The sequence below is a fragment of the Colletotrichum aenigma genome, assembly GCF_013390185.1.
Source record: "Colletotrichum aenigma strain Cg56 chromosome Unknown KSG_Cg56_contig03, whole genome shotgun sequence".
Lineage (NCBI taxonomy): Eukaryota > Fungi > Ascomycota > Sordariomycetes > Glomerellales > Glomerellaceae > Colletotrichum > Colletotrichum aenigma.
Window position 1 is genome coordinate 6,418,261 of NW_023500909.1, and position 18,882 is coordinate 6,437,142.

Here is an 18,882-nt window from a genome sequence, read left to right on the forward strand (position 1 = left end):
CGTCTATCCCTATTGCGCCGTATGACAATGTGACAGAACCAACTATCGCAACCGGAGCATATGACTTCACTAAGAAGCCCACAAACGCTTTCGTTTGCGTCAAGCCAAACTACCGTTGCATGAGTGGCCACGCGAGTCTGTTACAATTCCGACTGTTTTTCATTCTTCAATGTGGCCAGGAGCTTTCTCCGCAAGCTTCCTGCGCTTGATACTCTCCCTTCCGACTTGGTTTTGGATATCTCGGGTGGCATTCAGTTGCTTGTTGTTGATCTTGAGCTGCGAGGCAAGTCAGTCAAGGAATCGCAGATGTATGGGAACGCGAGTTACCTTTCGCTCGGCGGCGGGGCCAGCAGCAAGTCTATGTGTCCAATCTCCTCGAAGCGCAGAGTGCAGCATGACCTTGTGGTTCTATTCATGAGATTCGTGTGTCAGTCGGTCTCCAGTATTTGACGTTCAAGAATCAGGCCATGTTATGCCATTTTGCTCACCTGCATATTGAAGCACATCTTCTCCCAACGATCCGCAAAGCTGTCGAATCGCTCCCATTTAGGGCAGCTGTCCCCAGTCCAGCGGAGCCTCAGCTCCCATCCCTCCTGACAGTCCATGGCAGAGTTCTGTTTCATACGTCAGATTTGGCCACCAGCACGAAGTAGCAGTCAGCACTTACCAAAAGCTTCTAACAGACGAGCTCCACCTCGACATCCGAGAGGTCACAGCGAGCAGCGGCTCGGAGGAGGTCAGCCGGTGTACTGTCAGGATTGACGTAGACGGAGTCTGTGTGAGAGATCCCTGGGATCTTCCTAGTCTTTTCCTTTCCATGCTTGCGCTTTAAGGACGGGCCCGGCTTGTTGACGGCTTCGTCTGTGGTGCTACCAAAAACGTCAAGGCCGTCTTGCTTCGAGTCCAATTGGGCCTTCTTTCGCAATGCGTCGGTCTTCTCTTGGAAGCAACTGGTATCAACGATTGCTTCGTACATGTGCTTAACGTACGCTTGCCGTTTCTCTCTCGTGGTCGGCCAAGTCGGGTCATCCTCGCGAGGCGTTGACTCCTGACGGAAGTGATGCTCGTAAGCTTTTCCAAGCGCCACCGCCTGGTCGTTATCGTCAATGATACCGCGGTACGCGAACGTGAGTGCGGTTTGAAGTTCATTCTTAAGAAGCACATCTTGGTGGTCAGTGATCTGCTTAGCCTTGCCAGAGCGCTTTGTTGGCTTGACAAGCTCGGGCTGCTGCGGACCCTCTGGAGATGTCGCCTTCAATGTGTTGTTGTATTCAGTGATGATTTTCATGTAGTGATCCACGATATCGGCGGACATGTTGCTAAGCCAGAAGGCAACATCGCTGCCCATCCGGCGGATGTCGGGGTTGGGTTCATTATGAAGAAGTGTGTCGTAGAAGTCCACGGATGGAAAGGCCCGCGAGCCGTCATTGAAGCGGTAAGGGAATACCTTATCTGGGAGCTTGTTAGAGGGACATAAGTGGTGTTTCTTGGCCATGATGATGACATACCGACAATTACGCCGAAGACGACCTTCCTCACTTCCAAAGAAGTCTGCTCGTTCATGACTTCATCCAGGAAGATGAGCAATGGGCCCTCTGCACTCTCGCTTGATCCGTCGTTGTGCAGTTCTTGGGAAACGTAGCTGTTGCGACCAACGTCATCGGTCGGCAACGGAGCCGCGCTCGCAGGAACCGAAACTGGAACTAGAGTGCTTCCAGTCGGCTGACGCGACGAATCATGTTGGCTTGAGTCCGAGGGCTCAAGATTGTCGTTCCCAGCGCACACTGGCGCGACCTGCGCGTCTGCGCCAGCGCGTTGATCGAGGAGCGGCGGCAGATCATTAGCAACCCACGCGTTTCCATCCCTATTGAGGCGTCAGCAATCGCGTGAAACGCCGCGCGGTAGCTTCATTATCTCACTCAGTAGATAGAAGACCCAAAAGAAAAGGGTCGGTGTTTGGGTCGGCAATTTGATCTTGTGAAATCCACGGCCAGTCGAATTGTGCTTCATGATCCATATCCCTGAGAGGATGGGACTCCCACGTCGACTGGAGCGACATCTTGTGATCTCAATCCTGACGATTAATAGAGAGGTGTGCTTTCGGGAGTTTTGTCAAAGTTGTCAGGATGTCTGAGATGCGGATGAGAATAGGGGTTGGATACGCAGAAGGAAGTAGAGTTGGTTGAGGTGGATGGGAATTTGATGTGAAGGCCAAGAAAAATGCGCAGCCGACGGGATTTTGAAAAGTGAAGAAGGTACCTTAGAAGGTGCGCTCAGGAAGTGTGGATGTAGTTCCTCAGTCGTTGCTGGGGAGGGTGTGGCGATGTTTATTTGGGAGTCGGGGTTGAGCCTTAGGCACTGTGTGAGAACAGTACTGGACGTCGCGCCCTGCTCCCATGACGGGTAAGCGAATATACTCGGATGGTTCATATGTGCACACAGCTCATCAAGACTGCTTACCTACCTTGTTTAAGTAATATTCTCAAACCAAATGATGGTAGCAAGTCACGATGCAGAAGTCAACTCCTGGAGCTACACCACAGCACTCTAAAGATCACTGTTGAGATAATTCCCACCATGAGCAGCATCTCATCACCTTGAGACTACTTCTACAGTCCCCCGGAACACTATACCTGAGTGGGTACATGGCCTACCGCGAATGTATCCACAGTAGGCACAGGAGACGGCCCATCAGGAGGTCGATTGGCTCTCAAGGGCCCCCCTTTTCGAGGCCCGAATCGGACTCTTGGAGGAGCATCTATGACCGACGACGGGCACGAAGTCTACCTTTGCGCGAGATGTGATCATACCAGAAGAAATGGAATACAGAATATGTTGATGTGTGTGTGGGAGACAAGAACAACGACCTGATTAAGACCCACGATCGAATTGTTTACGAGCTCACGGGGTCATTGCACAATACTGACTGACCTCTGTGACTCGTGACTGGAGCTGCAGAGGCAAAACAAAGTACAGTTCATCGGCAAAAGATGGGAGAGGCGCGATCAACATAGGTATTTACCATAATCAAAGAGATGGAAACTCCTCACCTTTCTTTCGCCAGCTGGAGCAGCCGTCAATTAATCCCCCCAGTTCTGGCGCAGCAAAGAGTAAACAATCACTTTGTGATGCTGGAAGCAAAGACGGGTCAGCAAATACAAAATTAGACAATGGGGCTGAGCGGAAAGGCTTACCAGAAGGTTGGGTAGCTATTGTGCTTGGTCCGTTTTCCTGACAAGAAAGTTTTCCGGAAAGGATAAATCTAGCTCGAATCCTTCTGAGAAGAAAAGATGGTGCGAGTGATCTGATCGGGTTCAATAACGGACATTATCAACTGCTCGTATAACTATCGTCCTTGTACCCCGTGAAACCCCATATTGAATATTTCTACCTCGCATATCCCGCGCGTTACACTCGTTGCCTGAAACTGCAGGTGGATACTCGTTTATTTCCCAGTGAATTTGCTCTGGTATTCCAGATCGTTGTAACTCATGACTGTAGTGTCGAAAGCTACCAGAACCCTACTGCTGAGACAACCCCATAGCCCCTTAACAATGTAGAAGCCCCGAAGAAAACGCAGTTCATATCAGTTATGCCAGGTGCAAATGTCTCGTCATGTCTTCATACGGCTCAATTGGTATTGGACTGAGGGCTCGCACCGGTCTTCTGACGCTTCAGCTCCGCGCGACCGAGCTCATTTTGCACATCGCGGGTGCTATTGACCGACTTGTTTCCCTGTTTCATCTATAAGGGTTAGACATAGTTGAGCAATAAGAAATAGAAAGTCACATACCTTTCGCTCGCCAACAGGGCCAGCTGCGAGTCTGCTCAACCAATCTCCGCGTAAAGCAGAGTGAATGGTAACCTTATGATGCTTTGCGGAAGTCGGCGTTAGCATACGGAGGCCGAATGGCATGAAAGCAAGGAAATGAAAGAGAAGAGCCAACATACCCGCATGTTGAAGCAGATTTGATCCCAACGCTCCTCAAAGCTGTCATACCGTTCCCATCCTGCGCAGCCATGTCCACTCCAGCGAAGCTTCAATTCCCATCCATCCTGGCAAGATATCGCGGTACGTTGTCGTCTGTTAGCACAAGCTTGTTATAAACAACAAGGATGTGTGCTTACCAGGAGTTTCTAGCTCAGCAGCTCTACCTCGATGTTCTTGATATCACATCGGGTTACCGTTCGGAGTAGGTGAGTTGGAGTACTTCTCGGGTCCACGTACACAGCATCGAATGTGCTAAGCCCTGGGATCTTCTTCGGCATTTCCTGGCCCAGCTTTCGCTTTCGTGAGGAACCGGCCTCATCCCTGGCATCAGCTTCATTAGTGTTGCCGTGCTTGGCCTCTAGCTTCGCCAACTTTCCCAACGCGGCCTTTTTCTCCTGAAAGTCTCCCATGTCGAAAATGGCCCCGCACATCTGCTTCACATACGCGCGGCGCTTTTCCTTTGTCGAGGGCCAAGAAGGATCCTCAACGTGGGCCGTGGAGGTTTGGCGCAAGTGCTGCAAATACGCTCTATCCAATATCGAAGCCTCCTCGAGGTCGTCGATCAGCGCATCGTACCCAATTGTCAGGGGCTTCTTAAGTTCGGTTTTGAGCAATTGATTATGATGGTCAGTGACACAAGAGGTCTTGGCTGACTTCCGCGTCTTCTTCTTCTCGCTCGCTGTAACCTTCTGCTGGCAGGTAGATACAGCCCAGCGCAGCGATTGGTGATATTCAGTGATCGTAGCCGAGTAGTGGTCGGCCTCGCCTACTGTCAGTTGGCCAAACCAAGCTGCACACTCTGCACCGAACTTCTTGACGTCACGGCTCGCCTCGTTGTAAAGAAGCGTTTCGTAGAACGCCACGCAGGGGAAAGAACGTGCACCGTCGCCATATCGATATGGAAGGATTTTGTCTGTTTACATGTCAGATGGTGTCCATTGTACGCGTCAATCTCGCGTCGAACATACCAACAATCACAGAGAACATCAACTTCTTCGTCTCTAAAGAGGTCTGATCGCTCTGTAGCTGTTCCAAGCGACGAGAGAAAGCTTTGAACTCTGCTCAACTGCCGTTCTGATCTTGCAGACCACCAGGGCCACCGTGTCGGTCAAAAGGGGGTAAGTCATGCGATTCTCGAGTAGTAAGCTCGGGTGCCACTTCGGCTCTGCGAGCCTGGCCTGCATCAGCGAACGGGAAGGAGAACTGGGGGCATAGCTGGAACCTCTCAGGCATATTTGGGTTTTGATAGGCTCCCTCGCCGTCTATGGCCTGGTGGTCGGCCATGTCGAGGAGCCCGTGAACGTAATTGTCGGCGAGAAGGCCTTCTCCACTGCAGACTCGTCAGTCGGTTTTGCATGCGATTGTGGACGAAACCACGCATCAAACTCACGAATCCGAGGCATCCAATCCAGTTAGAGTTGCAATTGTGCAATAAGCTTCGTTCGGGCTCGATGAGAAGTGAGCTGTCAGCGAGAATGCATCCAAAGCTTCGTGGCCGATCTGCCGCGACATTTTATTCTCGCGATGTCTTTAGGGCGTGGAGGCGATGATCAAAAAGAGTTCAAAATGAGATCTAAGACGGCTAGGTGTAAAATATGACCAGAATTTCGATCCCAGTCCGCGTTGTGGAAAGAAGTTGGGAAGTTGAGACGGGGAGAATGGTTGCTGGGGTTTCCCTGAGCGACGAAGTGTGGGTGTGAACACAGTCTCAGGTACTGTGGGAGACGAGAAGCGTCGGGTGGCAGAACCACCGCTCAGCCACATCGCGCGCTGATCTTGGCTCCCGAGAATACATCAAGAGGCAAAGGGTGTATACAGCTAGGCTGCGGTGCTTTCATGCCTTTTTGAGGAGTCCGCAGGTTCATCCTCTTGCGATCTGGCCATCAGCCTTCCCAACAAGATCAAGGTTGATCCCAAGTTATTGTCATGGATAGGGAAGCCCCAAGCTCATCTGCTGATAGCTTTCAGGCCTTCGAATCAGTCCTTTCTGCAGTTATGCCAGCGCGAGCACTTCGTATGCCGGCCCGTCAGTTTGAAGGTTTCTGCGCAGTCTCGCTCAGGGTGCTTGTCTTGGGGAAGCCAGTCAGCGCGATGCTTAGGCTTTCCACGATTCATCCGCAACTCCATGACCATTTATGCCTCAGGTCCAAGCTGTATTCTGCATTTTATTGGTGGTTGCGGTGCGACGTGCTGCCAGTATGACGAGCCGCTGATGTCCTTACGCAGGCTGCTTGGGTTCATGCTGTTGAGATCCTAGCGGCTGGGAGGCAAATCAATGACCTTAGCTCTTCCCAGGCCAGCAAGATGTATTCTCGAGGATCGCTTCCTTGGACTATATACTCGAACTTGCAAGACGCGAGTTCTCGTACAACGCCGCTTGCCAGCAATCGGTAGCACTTGTATTGGAAGGCTGTTCTGGTCCCCAGATCAAGTGTTTCCTATGACATTTACGCTATTCCATAGAACAATTCTTCGTGGTAAGGAAGACAGTCCATGAATACCGAGACGTTAGTCGAAAGGATTTGATTGATGAAAAAGGCTTTTATATTCATTATCAAGGAAAGGTTGGTGCCCCGGCCATTCCTTCATGCGGCCACGATTCTCAACCCGCAACGCCAAGCAGTAAAGCTATGGGATGGTTAACATCCCCCCCCTTTGCTGCTGAGAAAAGTGCAAATAAAGAAAAGGCCGGTTGTTGTTCACTTGAGTGACATCCGCCTCGCCGCCAGGGACTTCACCCCTACGTAAGCACTCGTCTAATTTGCGCCTTCAAGATCATCTCGGCCAGGGGGTGTGACTTTGGTACATCTACAGCGGATCTTGCGCGACTCCTAATCGGAAAACCACCATACCAAAACCCCAATCCAAAACAATTGAACCGTAATCGGGGGTCAGGTGCCTGCAGCTGCGTCGTCTGGCAAATCCGGTATTGTGGTCAATCAATTGAGGCGCCTTGCGGATACAGTGACCCCGAGCAATCTCTCGGCATCTTACAAATAGATTATGTAGAAAAGGCTCCTGCCAAAAGAATGCTGGAGCGAATCGGATGCAATGTCTCCATCCAATTGGATCAATGTTTCTCTGCTATTACGCAACGTTCGAGGAGTTGCTTTGGTCGCCTTCTCCCTGCTTCAATGTGCTACTCTGCAGCTTGGCGCCCGCTTTGTTGAGAACATCTCTGCCGACCTTGTTCTGGACGTCTCGCTTCGCATTCACGGACTTGTTGTACATCTTGAGCTTAAGTCCACAGTTAGAGAAAAGAGCTGGACTCAGCAAGGTGGGGTGCTTACCTTGCGCTCGCCAATGGGTGCACCTGCCAGGCGTGTAGTCCACTCCGTGCTCAACATTGAGCAAACCATAATCTTGTGATGCTGTCAGGTAAATACGTTAGCACTGCTCAAGTTCGAGTATCGATGAACTGCCGGGAACCTGACTGACCTTCATATTGTAGCAAAATTGGGACCGACGGTCAGCGAAGGTTTCATACCGCTCCCAAGCTGGAGTGCTGCTGCCAGCCCACAATGGCTGCATCTCCCAGCCCTGCTGAGCGTTCATGGCCGATACCTGGGACTTGGTTAGAACCCCTTCCCTGCAGATAGGAGAAATACCCTACCAAAAGCTTCTAGCCCTGGATTTCGATCTCAACATCAGACAGCTTACGGCCCACGACAGCTTCCAACTTCTCGGAATTGGTTTTCTCCGGGTTGAGGTAGACTGCCTCGGATTTGTTCGGCGCGGGAGGCTTCGTATGGGCGGTGCCACCCCTCTTCCTCTTGCCAGGTCCTTCCGCGGCATCGTCTTCGTCTAGGGCTTGCTTCTTTGCAAGACCAACGCGCTTCTCCTCGAAGTCGGATAGATCGACGATTACCTCCACAAGCTGCCGGATATATCTCCAATCGTGTTTAGCGTCAGTAGGCCAGGTTAGGTCTTCAGTAGTTTTCTTCAACTCCTAGCGAAGAATCCTCATATATTCTCGCTCAGTCTGAAGGAATAGACTAGAGTCCCGAATGAGACCTCGGTACTTAAAAGAGCATTCCTTGTTCACCTCTCTCATCAATAGAGGAACATAATGATTGATGACCCGCGCAGAGGTCTTGATCGTCCTCGACGGCTTCTTAGACGTCTTTATAGCCTAACTCGAAGTTAACTACGCCTCTAGGGCCTGAAGTTAACCACTCTAGATCTGATTAGGTCCAGCAATCTATACTTTAGGTCCAAATTCAGGCCGTAGGCTTAGTGACTCAATAGTATATCGCAGGAGCATAAGCGTCCCGATAGTGTCGTCTGCTACCTCCTGGGATACCACGTAGAAGTACTCAGCACAGCGACGCGCTAGAGGCTATATATCATTAGCGTCCTCCTCATGATGCGTCAGGTAGATATAGAAGTCCACTAGCAGGAAAGTGCGATTACCATTACGATAGCAGTACTTCAGGACATAGTCTAGCACGTTCATCAATCTTTATTAGGTAGATCAGTGCAATATAATACAGATCCAACATACCAAAAATAACAGTAAGTGCCCTTTTCTTCCATTCCATGCTGGTGTCAGGCCTGTGGAGAGCCTTCAAGTCTTGAATGAAAGCAGGCTCGGGGCCCTTCTCCTCGATGCTTTCAGGGCGCCTCTGATCCTGGCGCTGCGGGGCGCCTTGAAGCTGCTCTAGATTTATCATCTCATGTTCAACGGTGGGAACATATTTGAAGGTGTGCAATCCGAATAGGTCTTGCAAATCTTGGCAGTTCTGGTCGTGAATTGTCACGCTTTCCTCTCGAGGATGGTCGTACATGTAGAAGCTGGGTGCTTCATTGTCAATTTCGGCCCATTGTACAGCGGCGCACTCGGCCACATGCCTCTCTGCACTATTGCTGTCGACGATCTAATTAGAGGACTTCCCTCGGATTCTCACAATTAGGCTAGGCGAACTCACACAGAGAAGTCTCCGTTCGGGATTTCCTGCTGGTAGGGAGAAGCCGCATCTCCTAGTCCCGTATCGCACGCAAGAAGCGCCGGGTTTACCGTCGAAGGAGACCATACAAGGTCAGGCATGACTGGTATGGCAAATACCTGAACAGGACGCGTATAAAGGGGGTGGTTCTCGGGGGATCAGGTGTTGTCGAAATCAGACGCGATGGTAGCAAGGGAAACAGCGAGAGATTTGGTCGCGCAAACGACGCGTAATTAGATACGTGTTTGCGTGAAAACGTGGGAAAAGGAATAGTTGCGAGAAAGCGATGGCTGGGAGAAGATAACGCGTGGGAGGTGACGTTGTCTAGGAGACCACGAGCGGCTCGTACGGTACCTAGGGGGAGAAGACGCGTGAGGCATCAACTACTGTGGCCTGGCTCATACTCGATGGCGTATTCAGGCAGACTCTCTGGTAGTCGGGTCATACTTTGCTCTCGGCTTTATGGGTGGTCTTGATATCTAATTCACGCTTTATCCTGAAATTCGCCACGCTGATCACCATCCCTCTTTCCCAATCTCGTGGGTGACGGGTGCCGGTTCTAGTCAGAGGGTAGACGACACGACGTCAGACATGATTGGTCTTATTCTGGATCCTGGAAGAAACCTTGACTACTGATGACTGTGGGAAGAAGAATGTATGGGTAGTGCAAATTGATGGACGGGGCAATTTGATGAGAAAGGATTGGATACATAATGAAGGCATTCAAGTTCATTCTCGGTGCCCGTGCGACGCTCTCATTTTAAAACATAAACGACAACTCGCAAAGATATGCTGTTTGACTCCAGTATGATTGCTCTCTTGTTCTAAAGGGCCCCTAGCCCCCAAAGTTTCATGTTCTAGACCAAAGGCCCGTCCTACGACGCGACCGCGACTCCGGCTTGCTTGAACTGGGAGGCAATTTGGTCCCGTAGCGCGATGAACAGCGTCTCGATAATGGCATTGCCACCTCGGGAGACGTACGCCGGATAAATCAACGCGATCGATTCGCCCGAACCAGAGCCTGCGACGTAAGCGACATCGGCGTCGCCTTTGGCTTGGTTACTCAATACCTCTTCCTGGCGGGAGTGAAGCTTGTCGTAGGGACGTCGGGTTATAGCGCGAAGCATGTCGTCGTTTATATGCTGTTGATAAAAGATTGTGTATCTCTCCTAAGTATGTGCAGCCTGGCCGCAGCTTTGGCTTTTCATGGTGTATCCCTTCTGGTTTTCTTTCGCCGAGAGCTTTTGTGCATGAAGTCAGTACTTGGAAGCGCAATTGCGCAAACGTTTCGACTCCCACGACGCTCCTAGCAGATCATGTCAATGTCGATGTCCTTGATCTCATGACGAATCACGGCCGTCGATTGGGCCCGAGGTGAACTTTGCGGGTCCGCAAGGATAGTATCCATAGGGTTCAGCTTCGCCTGCTTCATCTTGCTAGCAGCCTTAATGCATATCTTGCGTCTCTTTTTGGGTGCCTCGCTGATTTCATCATTGATGAGTGAGGTTGCTCAGGCGACGACGCGGGCCTGGGAAAGGTGGGTCGTTGAGACACGTGAGGCAACAACGCCTCTGGCCTGGGCCCGACGGGCGCGACAACGCCCCCAAGCAGACTCCTCGAAACTCGATTGACACATTTCCAGTGATTCAATCCAACTTGAATGTTAGACTACGCTGGTCTGTTGAGTCTGCCGCTTCGGTGATGACACCATGTACGGCTTATTAGGCAATTACGTGAGAAAATTAGCATGACCTCAGATACAATAACGATTCTTCGCTTTTGAAAGAAATCAGCCATCAGACTCGTCTCGTAGGCTCTTTGAAATGTTCAACTTACAACAGCTTGTTTCCATGTGGCTGCCAAGTCATTCGTATCAATAGTATGATGCTGCCGACACCAGCCTCTGTAAGCCATTGAAGCTCCATGCTTTAGAATTGATGAACGTGAAATATTTTGAAACAAAGGTTTGAATCTCTTGATTCTCCAGCATTCATCTTATCTAAGTGTGTGCAATGTTGCGGATTAGTCGACAGCCGAGAAAAGATTCACACCTTGTGATTACTATTTTTGCCGAAGAATAGAGGGGTATCAGAGTAGGCGCTCATCAATGGAGATAGTATCTTTTGTGATTTTTGGGAATGCGCGCTCACAGGAGGGCCTATGTGATGTTTGCTCCTTCATAATTGTCCGATTCCTCCGAACGATTGGGAAACCTTTCCCTTGATCCAAAATTCAAGAATTCATGAACAAAATTCCGTTTCTTTTGCATATTTTGCTGCGCCCTTTAGCTCTACTCGCCTTTCCGACGAGGCCGTTTCCGGTCGGTGTATGAAACGGCCCAGCAATCGTCGTTGTTTTGTCCAGAATCTATGACATGCACTCGGCATCCAAATTGTGTTCCGTCCAGCACCTCAATCCAAGTGCTCGTCTCCCTGTTCCGTCACGCCGGTCTTACTGCTTTTGATGACGCGTCTACCAACACGACTCTCTTCGTCGCGCTTCGCGTTGAGCACGCGGTTGCTGGCTTTGGCCTTGTGAACAAAAATATCAGCGTCTAAGGAGTATCCTGATGCAAGGAGTACGGGACAGAACACACCTTCAGCTCGGTCAAGGGAGCCGACGCTGTTCGCGCAAACCAGTCCACTTGGATGAGCGAATTGAGAAGTTGCTTGTTTGTCTATTCAACAATGGTCAATGATGTTGGCTGCCAGCCGGCGAGCTTAACAGCACGTACCTTCAATATCAGACAAATCCGGTTCCAGCGTTCTTCGAAAGAGTCGTATCTTTCCCACACGCGGGCTGTCTTGCCACCCCAAGGTGCCTTCATTGTGAACCCTTCTTGCTGCTTCTGAGCCTGAAGCTACAAGTCAATCAGTAAGCAATGCTATTTGAAGGTGCTTCCACATCGTCCTACTCACGAGTAGCTTCTAGCAGACCAATTCAGCCTCGAAGTCTGTGAGGTCATAGTGTATGATAGCCTTCAGTTGTTGCTGCGGGGTGCTTTTCGGGTCGGCGAGGACCGTCTCGGCAGTGTTCAGCTTTTCGAGTCGCTTCAGGCCGTGGGACGCGCCGTGGTCAAGCTTGCGCTTCTTGGATGCACCCGTCTGGCACTCTGCCGGCGTCTCCTGAGTGGCGACATTGGTTTCGTCGATTCGAGCTTGCTTTGCCAGCGCGGCAGTCTTCTCGGCAAAGCTGGCCGTGTCAAAGATGGCTGCAAAGGCCTGGCCAATGTAGCCATACTGCATCTCTTGCGACACAGGCCAGGTCGCGTCGGTCTCAGTAGGGCTCTCCAACGCATCCTTTCGAATGTGGTTGTCGTACGCCTCTTCTAGTTCGTCAAAATGCTCCATGCTACGAATGAGGCTGCGGTAGCCCATAGTCGCAGGATTGGCCATTTCGCGCGCAATGAGGGGGTGCTGATGATCGGTGATCTCGGACGCTTTTGCCTTCCCCTTGCTGGCCGGAGCCGTCTGCTTCGGGAAGTTCACGTGTCTCAAATCAGGAGGGCTCGGAGTGGTCAGCGACTTGCGAAGCTCAAGGAGCTCATCAATGCGAAGATCAGCATCGCTAGGGGTGATGGAATGAAACCATTTAGCACAACGCGTCGCAATCGGCGTGGTCTCGTCGCGGTCAGGCTCATTCTGGAGTAGGTACTCGTAGAAGTCCTCGGGTGGAAACAGACGATAGCCATCATGGCGACGGTATCGGATGACTTTGTCTTAGCGAATGGTTAGCGACAGCAGGCTGCTTTAGACAACATAACTTACCGCATGCAATGTGCAAAATCTGCAGCTTCCTCTCCGAGTTGGCTTCCCCGTCGAAAAGACTCTCAAACTCGACAGCGAAGATTGCCGCGCCGTTGTCGTTTTCCGAGTAGCGTTCGAACGGCTGCTGTGGAAGGAGGACCGGCATTTGCTGGTACATAAGGTTCTGCGCGTTGAAAGCATCTGCGACTGATTGAGGGATCATGGAGTTTGGGGAGATGTTCCTGTTCTGCTCCTCCACTTCCCACCGTATGTCAAGTCTGGCTGGCCTTGCGCCAAACAAGCAGAAGGGTTGATGGGGATGTCAGCGATTTCTTCCGAGATCAAAGTGGCAGGGCCATGGCCAATGTAGACATTAGATGGGCCTGTCATCTTCGTATGTCGGCGTGATGGAATGCTTTTCGGAACTCGATAAATAACACTGATGGTGATGGGTCAATCGAGTGTCGTTGGTTGAGATATAACAGTGTTGCGAAAGAGGAAAAGAAGCTTTCTGTCGTAGGATAAACGTCTGTGGGAGGGAAGTTGTTGCTGAGTTGGCAACGCAGGTCCCGAGCAGGTTTTTGTGGTGGGAAGGGTGGCTGAGGCATCAAGCCCTTTTTGCCTGAGTCCAGCGCAACCCATCACGTAACCTGCTTTGCGTCTTCAAAGCGTTTTGATGAGTATGATATACAGTTCAATTCCTGATTTTGGGCACACCGGAACCTTTCAGTGAGGTCAGATGCGTCGTCAGATATGTGGCATTTGCGATCGACGTGCCTGAACCCCGTCTGTTCCATGTGGGACCATTTTCGGATTTCGAATTACCACGACTTTACGCCTCAAGCCTTTGCTTTGGGGCTTCTCCGGTCATTTACGAAATTTCCTTGGTGTGGAAGACGGCTTCATACTTCCCTCTGGATCATTTTCTGTTGTTACGGCTGTCGGTGTCTCCGGAGCAACGCCACCATGCTAGAATCCAAATAGGGGGCGATGACAGCGGGCAAGATGGAAAGCAAGGGGATGAAGTAATTTGTTTTGTATAAGAGTGTCTTGGGACTTTGGCCAAAGACTAAAAGCGAGACAGTTGTTCAGAATGGCAGATCAGGAAAGCTACCGTGTTGGGTGGGAAAACGTTTTCGTTCCCTTGTGAAAAAAGGGGGACTGTGGTCGAACAACTCGTGGGGTTTGGGAAAGGGGGGCCTGAGGACATCCGCGAGGCACCAACCTGCGTCGCCTCAATTCCACGCGACTGGACATCAGGTGCCAAAAGTCCTTGAAAATACCTGGGGTTACATCTTCGTAGATTGAATGAAGATTCATGGTTCATCCATTCAATGTCTTTCGGTCTTCTGACGACCAGAAATAAAGGAGTACCAACAACTGAATGCATCTTCAAGCGCCATCTAATTATTTATACAGTACTTCTTGCTTTGAATGCTTCTTGTGCGCTGTGTTTCTCTGACAACCAATCTAACAGAGGAACAAGTCTTCGTCGGATTGAATACATGTTCCCCAAATGCCTATGGACGGTTTGTCTTCCAGGCCCGGGCCAGTCGCTGGCCTTCTTCTGTTCATCTTGGCTATTTTTAGAAGCCCATTGATGACACATACTCTTTTGTTGGCGGCCTTCTTAGAATTTCTCGCTTTTCTCGCCCTCTGTGCGCTAGGTGCGGGTGAGCTTGTCGGCCTCGGCGGCGAGTTCTCAGCGTTGGCGTCGACCGTCTTGCCAACGCCGGAGAGGTCGGCGCTGACCTCGCTAACGCGGTCTTTGTTGCTGGCAGCCTTGGGGGAACCCGGATAGAGCATCTCCACGTTGTCGAAAGAGTCGCGAATTTAAGCGACTCCGGCGATGATGACGTGGGTAATTTATTCCTAGATTCAAGCTGTGGCTAGAACCCTGGTTTACGAGATACAAAAGCCATACCACGGCCGCAGCAACACCCTTGGAAGCTCTTTGTCAACGTAGGTCAGTGGTTTCAAGAATAGCTACTGTATACAGCATCGTTCTTGTCAATGTCCTTCCTCAAATATAGCCGAATGATGATCGATGGGATATCCCGAGATATCTGCCTCTGTGTCGGTATCCTCATCGACTCCGAAGCTCAAATCAGCTGAGCGGTTCTGAGCTCTAGTTGAATCGGTCTTTAAAAACATTCAGAGCCGAGAGACAATCGAAATTGAGGTTCTCGGAACCTTTGTTCCAAGCCGGAGGGGCACTTAGTTTCCGGCCCGGGGTTACTTTGTGTACTTGGCCCAGTATCCACTCACAGCCACCTAACAAACTAACAGTGAAGAGTTGCGGTGCGATTTGCGATTCGGCGGTCTTATATATGGACACATTAGGCCTCGTCAGCTTGGTACCAGAGATGTGATATCTGAGATAGTCTTCCACGCGTAACAGGTTTTGGCAGAAGTGGTTGGCATGAAGGACTTTTGACGGGAAAATGTGCTTTGGAGCAGGTTCAACTATACTCCCTTAGGATGATAATATGCACTGTCTGTCTGTAAACTTCTCTTTGCTTTTCAAATTCGTCTTCGGCACTCCTCGCGCCACACCCGCCGTACCGAAGTATTCGAAGGCACGTACTGATGCAGTGACGACGATGTCTGCACGTGTTTTTAAAGTCAGCATACTACAATTGCCAGTCAGAACACACAACCCATCGCACGCTTTCTGGGTGATACACAGATTCTTCTTGAGCAACGTCCCAAAGGCTAACGGGTAGAACCTTGCCAGCCCGATGCGTCCACTGCGATATTTACCGAGTAGCCATCTTTGAACGAGGGATCACGAACTGAATCTCCGTTTTTCCCAATCACCCATTTGTTTGCACCACGGTTCCTTCACCTTTAGGACTGAGTTTGCGCCAGCAGCCGATCGCCCATGTATAGCTTAGCTAGACCACCCGCAGCAGGTTCTCAGTCCCCGTTCCTCCGTTCCCCCGCTGAAAGCGAAGGGCATCCCCGAGAAACACCATGATTCGCCAGTTTGGAAGATAGTTCTGACTAATTTCCGAAATGGCGGCCCAAGGCGGCGAGGCCACCATTGTCCTGTTTCTTCAACGAGCTCTAGCTCGGCAATCAGCCAGAAACCTGGGGCGCTCTTCACACCAAGGTTCGTGTCGTTAACAGAGATCTCTAAGTGTCGCTCGTTCACGGCTCAGCGCGCTGCGCAACAGTTACATGGAGCGCTAGACCCTTCCGGGTCGTTGCACATCTCCCTGCGATGTTGCTGGTCGCACTTTATACAGTATGCCAGGCATCGGGCCCGGGGCAGCAATGTCGCTTCTTTCGGCGAAGAGCCCCCAAACTTCTCGAGTAAACGTCGTAAAGTCGCGCGAAAGATTAATTTAAGCGGTCTTACGGTCGATATTGTCTAGATATATTTCGCGCCAGCGACGCTTCGAGGCTTTTCTCCGCAGTGTTCACATGCCCTTGAACCAACCCCAAGCGTTCTGTGTTATAACTAGCGTCAGAAACCTTTCAGTATCTGTAGATGAAGGCTATTCCGCTTCCTGTGAAAGGCTTAAAGACAGGGTGAAGAAGTCGGCCGTAGCATAAACGGTAACATTGATCATCGTGCGTAAATTGTTGGATGTGTGTCATCTGCGAAGTGAGGAAAGACGGAGCGCGATAGGGAGAGCGCGCGATAAGACGCGTCGAAGGAGGGCGCCAGTCACAGGATTAAATCCTCATCAACGATATCGGCAGGTATTATTTGGAACTTCGCCGCGTAACAAACCCTCCAGGAGCAGTAGTCTTGAGGCCATACTCATTGCGCAGAAGAGTATGATGAAACATCTCAGCAAGGAGCTTGCGGGATCTATCCCGGAAGCGGTGCTTGATTACGCCTGCTACGTCAAAGGTCAGCTATCGTGTTCTCAATCACGACTCCACGAGAGAGAGCGAAGTTTTACCACAAATGATGTCCATCATAGTGGATTTCTCGACCCGCCCAAACTTCGCGTCTCAATGGCGATCGGCGTCGCTCTCGAAGTCGTGGACGCGTTGGGTGGCCAATAGAGGATTCTGAGTCCCTGGCGAGACGAGGCGAGCCTGAAACCTTGGTTATTTAAGGCCTGAAGATAGCAAAAGGGTTAATGACTATTTTTGGCCTTGGTCAGTCTACCTTTTTACTGTTTGCCAATAGAGCGCGTGCTCAAAAGCTTGCAACAATCGCACCGATGTCAGCTTCAACCAGAATGGATCCATGTTCCAACTTTACGTTGGTCTGACAATGGGCAAGCCCGTTTACTTGTACTCGTCGTGGTTTGCGACAAGCAGACATGCTTTTTCGAGTTGGAAGTGGCTCAAGGTTCTTCTGCAATGCAATTGATACTTCACTGCGGGAGAGATCTGGTGGTAAATTATGTGCGATGTAATATGCGGACGAAAAGGACAACAGGAGATTAAAAAGGTAGAATCAGGATGGAGAAAAACGCGTTCCATCAGACAGCTGTTCAGCTCGTACTGCGACCAAATCGACGGGTTCGGCAAGCAGTCCTTTCAATCCCCTCCACTTCTTTTGAATATGGATGAAAATCTGGAAGTATCCCTCTTCCCCGCAACGGGCCGCGGAGACCTACCATCCTGCTCCCAGGTCCCCAAGCTTTCGGAGTCGCTATCGCGTATGCTTGCTCTCATCTCGTCCTTCAAAGCCTTGATCTCCTTGTCTTGTGCGGCTCTGGATGCACTGTGCAACTCCAGCGTCCTCCCATGTTTTTGCTTCTCCTCGGCTGCTTCCTTTCTCGCGTCTTCTGCAGTAGTCCTTGCCGCAGCACACTCCTCCCGCGATCGGGCGAGCTCGGATCTGGTCATCTCGAGCTCTTGCAGCAACCTGTCGCGGAGACTTTTGACCGAGGTGAAGCCCTCGATAGAAGCGTCGTAGTTTTTCTGATGCTGGTCAGTCCTTTCCCGGTACTCGTGCCAATCCTTTCGTAAGGTCTCCATGTTTTGCTTGTAGGATGCCGTCTCTTTCTTGGCCGAGTCAACCACCTCCTCCATCATCTTCCTTTCTGCGCGGATTTCCTCGGTTCTTTTGATGGTCTGAACGGCCTCCTCGAGCTTTGCCTCCAGGGGGCGTATTGTCTCCTCGTCGTAGAATTTGTGTTCGCCCTCGGGCTGCCTCAGAAGGGCTTTCATGGTCGAGTTTTCCCTCGCAACCTTCTTCAGGGTGCGGAATAGAGGAGCGACTGCGTCCGCGAGAATTGAGAAGCACTCTAAATGGTCTTGCCTTGCCGCCGCCGTTAAAGCAGACTCTTTCCTCGGGTTCTCGTAAAGCAGGTCGGCCTTTTTGTCGATAAGGAGTCGCAGCGTGTCCACCTTACCCGCTCGCGCCGCTAGGATAATCGCTGTGTCGTGATTATTATCGACCTGGTTAACGTCGGCGCCCGCCTCAATTAGGGACTCGACTGCCTCAGCCGACATGCCAAACGCGGCGCTAATCAGAGGGGTGGACATGTCGCCGGCGCCGCAGACCTTCACGTCCACCTTAGACTTAAGGAGGAGCTTCAGGATCTGCGGCTTGTTCAGCTTGGTAGCCGCAAGTATAGGCCTCTGGTACAAGCCTCGTCCGAGATTCGGATTTGCTGGAATGTCGTGCTCGAGAAGTATCTTCACAACGTCTGTGTTTCCAGCACGACAGGCTGCGTGCAGGGCGGTGCCGTCAGTGAAGTCCGGCCCTCGATAGTTTGGCTCAGCTGCGATCTCGGGTATCCTGTTGATGTCTGCGCCCGCCTCCAGAAGAGTCCTCACTACCTCGGCGTGGCCTCGCTGGGCTGCATTCTGCAGAGGACATCCGTCGTCTGTGTCCACTTTCGCGCCGAAATCAATTAACGTCTTGACAATAGGAACCGTCCCGTCCCATGCAGCCGCGGTGAGAGCGTTCCCGTACCGCTGTCCGGGATCGTTCTTGAAGCATACGTCCGGGAGGATGCCTTGCTCCCGAAATGTTGCGATCGCCTTATTAGGGTCCACCTTACACACATCCAGAATCCACCGCACCGTGCCGTGCTTCTCATTATCTGCAGCCTGGTACAAGGCTGCGCTGAGAACCTTCGGAGAAATGGGGGTCTGCGCGGTTTGCCACGTCTCGACAAGGACACGGTCAGCGATCTGCCTGGCATCGCCCTCACGTGTGGTGACGGCCGCGAGGTAGAAGATCTCGTCGCCCGCAAGCCCTGGCTTGGCCTTCGCGATC

The 18,882-nt window shown here is 51.3% G+C and overlaps 3 protein-coding genes across 3 annotated transcripts; all 3 read right to left on the reverse strand.

Moving 5' to 3' along the window:
- Positions 1-159: 159 nt before the first annotated feature.
- Positions 160-2,059, reverse strand: CGCA056_v005717 (uncharacterized protein; the record flags this gene model as incomplete). Its single annotated transcript, XM_037320968.1, has 6 exons — positions 160-276; positions 328-408; positions 489-614; positions 686-1,452; positions 1,509-1,864; positions 1,920-2,059. The coding sequence occupies 6 exons, from the start codon at positions 2,057-2,059 to the stop codon at positions 160-162; spliced, it is 1,587 nt and encodes a 528-aa protein (XP_037181091.1).
- Positions 2,060-3,630: 1,571 nt separating this feature from the next.
- On the reverse strand, positions 3,631-5,503 carry CGCA056_v005718 (uncharacterized protein; the record flags this gene model as incomplete). The annotated part of the gene is made up of 8 exons (XM_037320969.1): positions 3,631-3,744; positions 3,794-3,874; positions 3,952-3,991; positions 4,229-4,904; positions 4,960-5,011; positions 5,080-5,164; positions 5,214-5,321; positions 5,382-5,503. The coding sequence occupies 8 exons, from the start codon at positions 5,501-5,503 to the stop codon at positions 3,631-3,633; spliced, it is 1,278 nt and encodes a 425-aa protein (XP_037181082.1).
- Positions 5,504-11,348: 5,845 nt separating this feature from the next.
- Positions 11,349-12,906, reverse strand: CGCA056_v005719 (uncharacterized protein; the record flags this gene model as incomplete). The annotated part of the gene is made up of 5 exons (XM_037320970.1): positions 11,349-11,468; positions 11,534-11,614; positions 11,672-11,797; positions 11,874-12,655; positions 12,705-12,906. 5 exons carry the CDS (start codon positions 12,904-12,906, stop codon positions 11,349-11,351), a joined length of 1,311 nt encoding a protein of 436 aa, XP_037181083.1.
- Between the last annotated feature and the right edge of the window lie 5,976 nt (positions 12,907-18,882).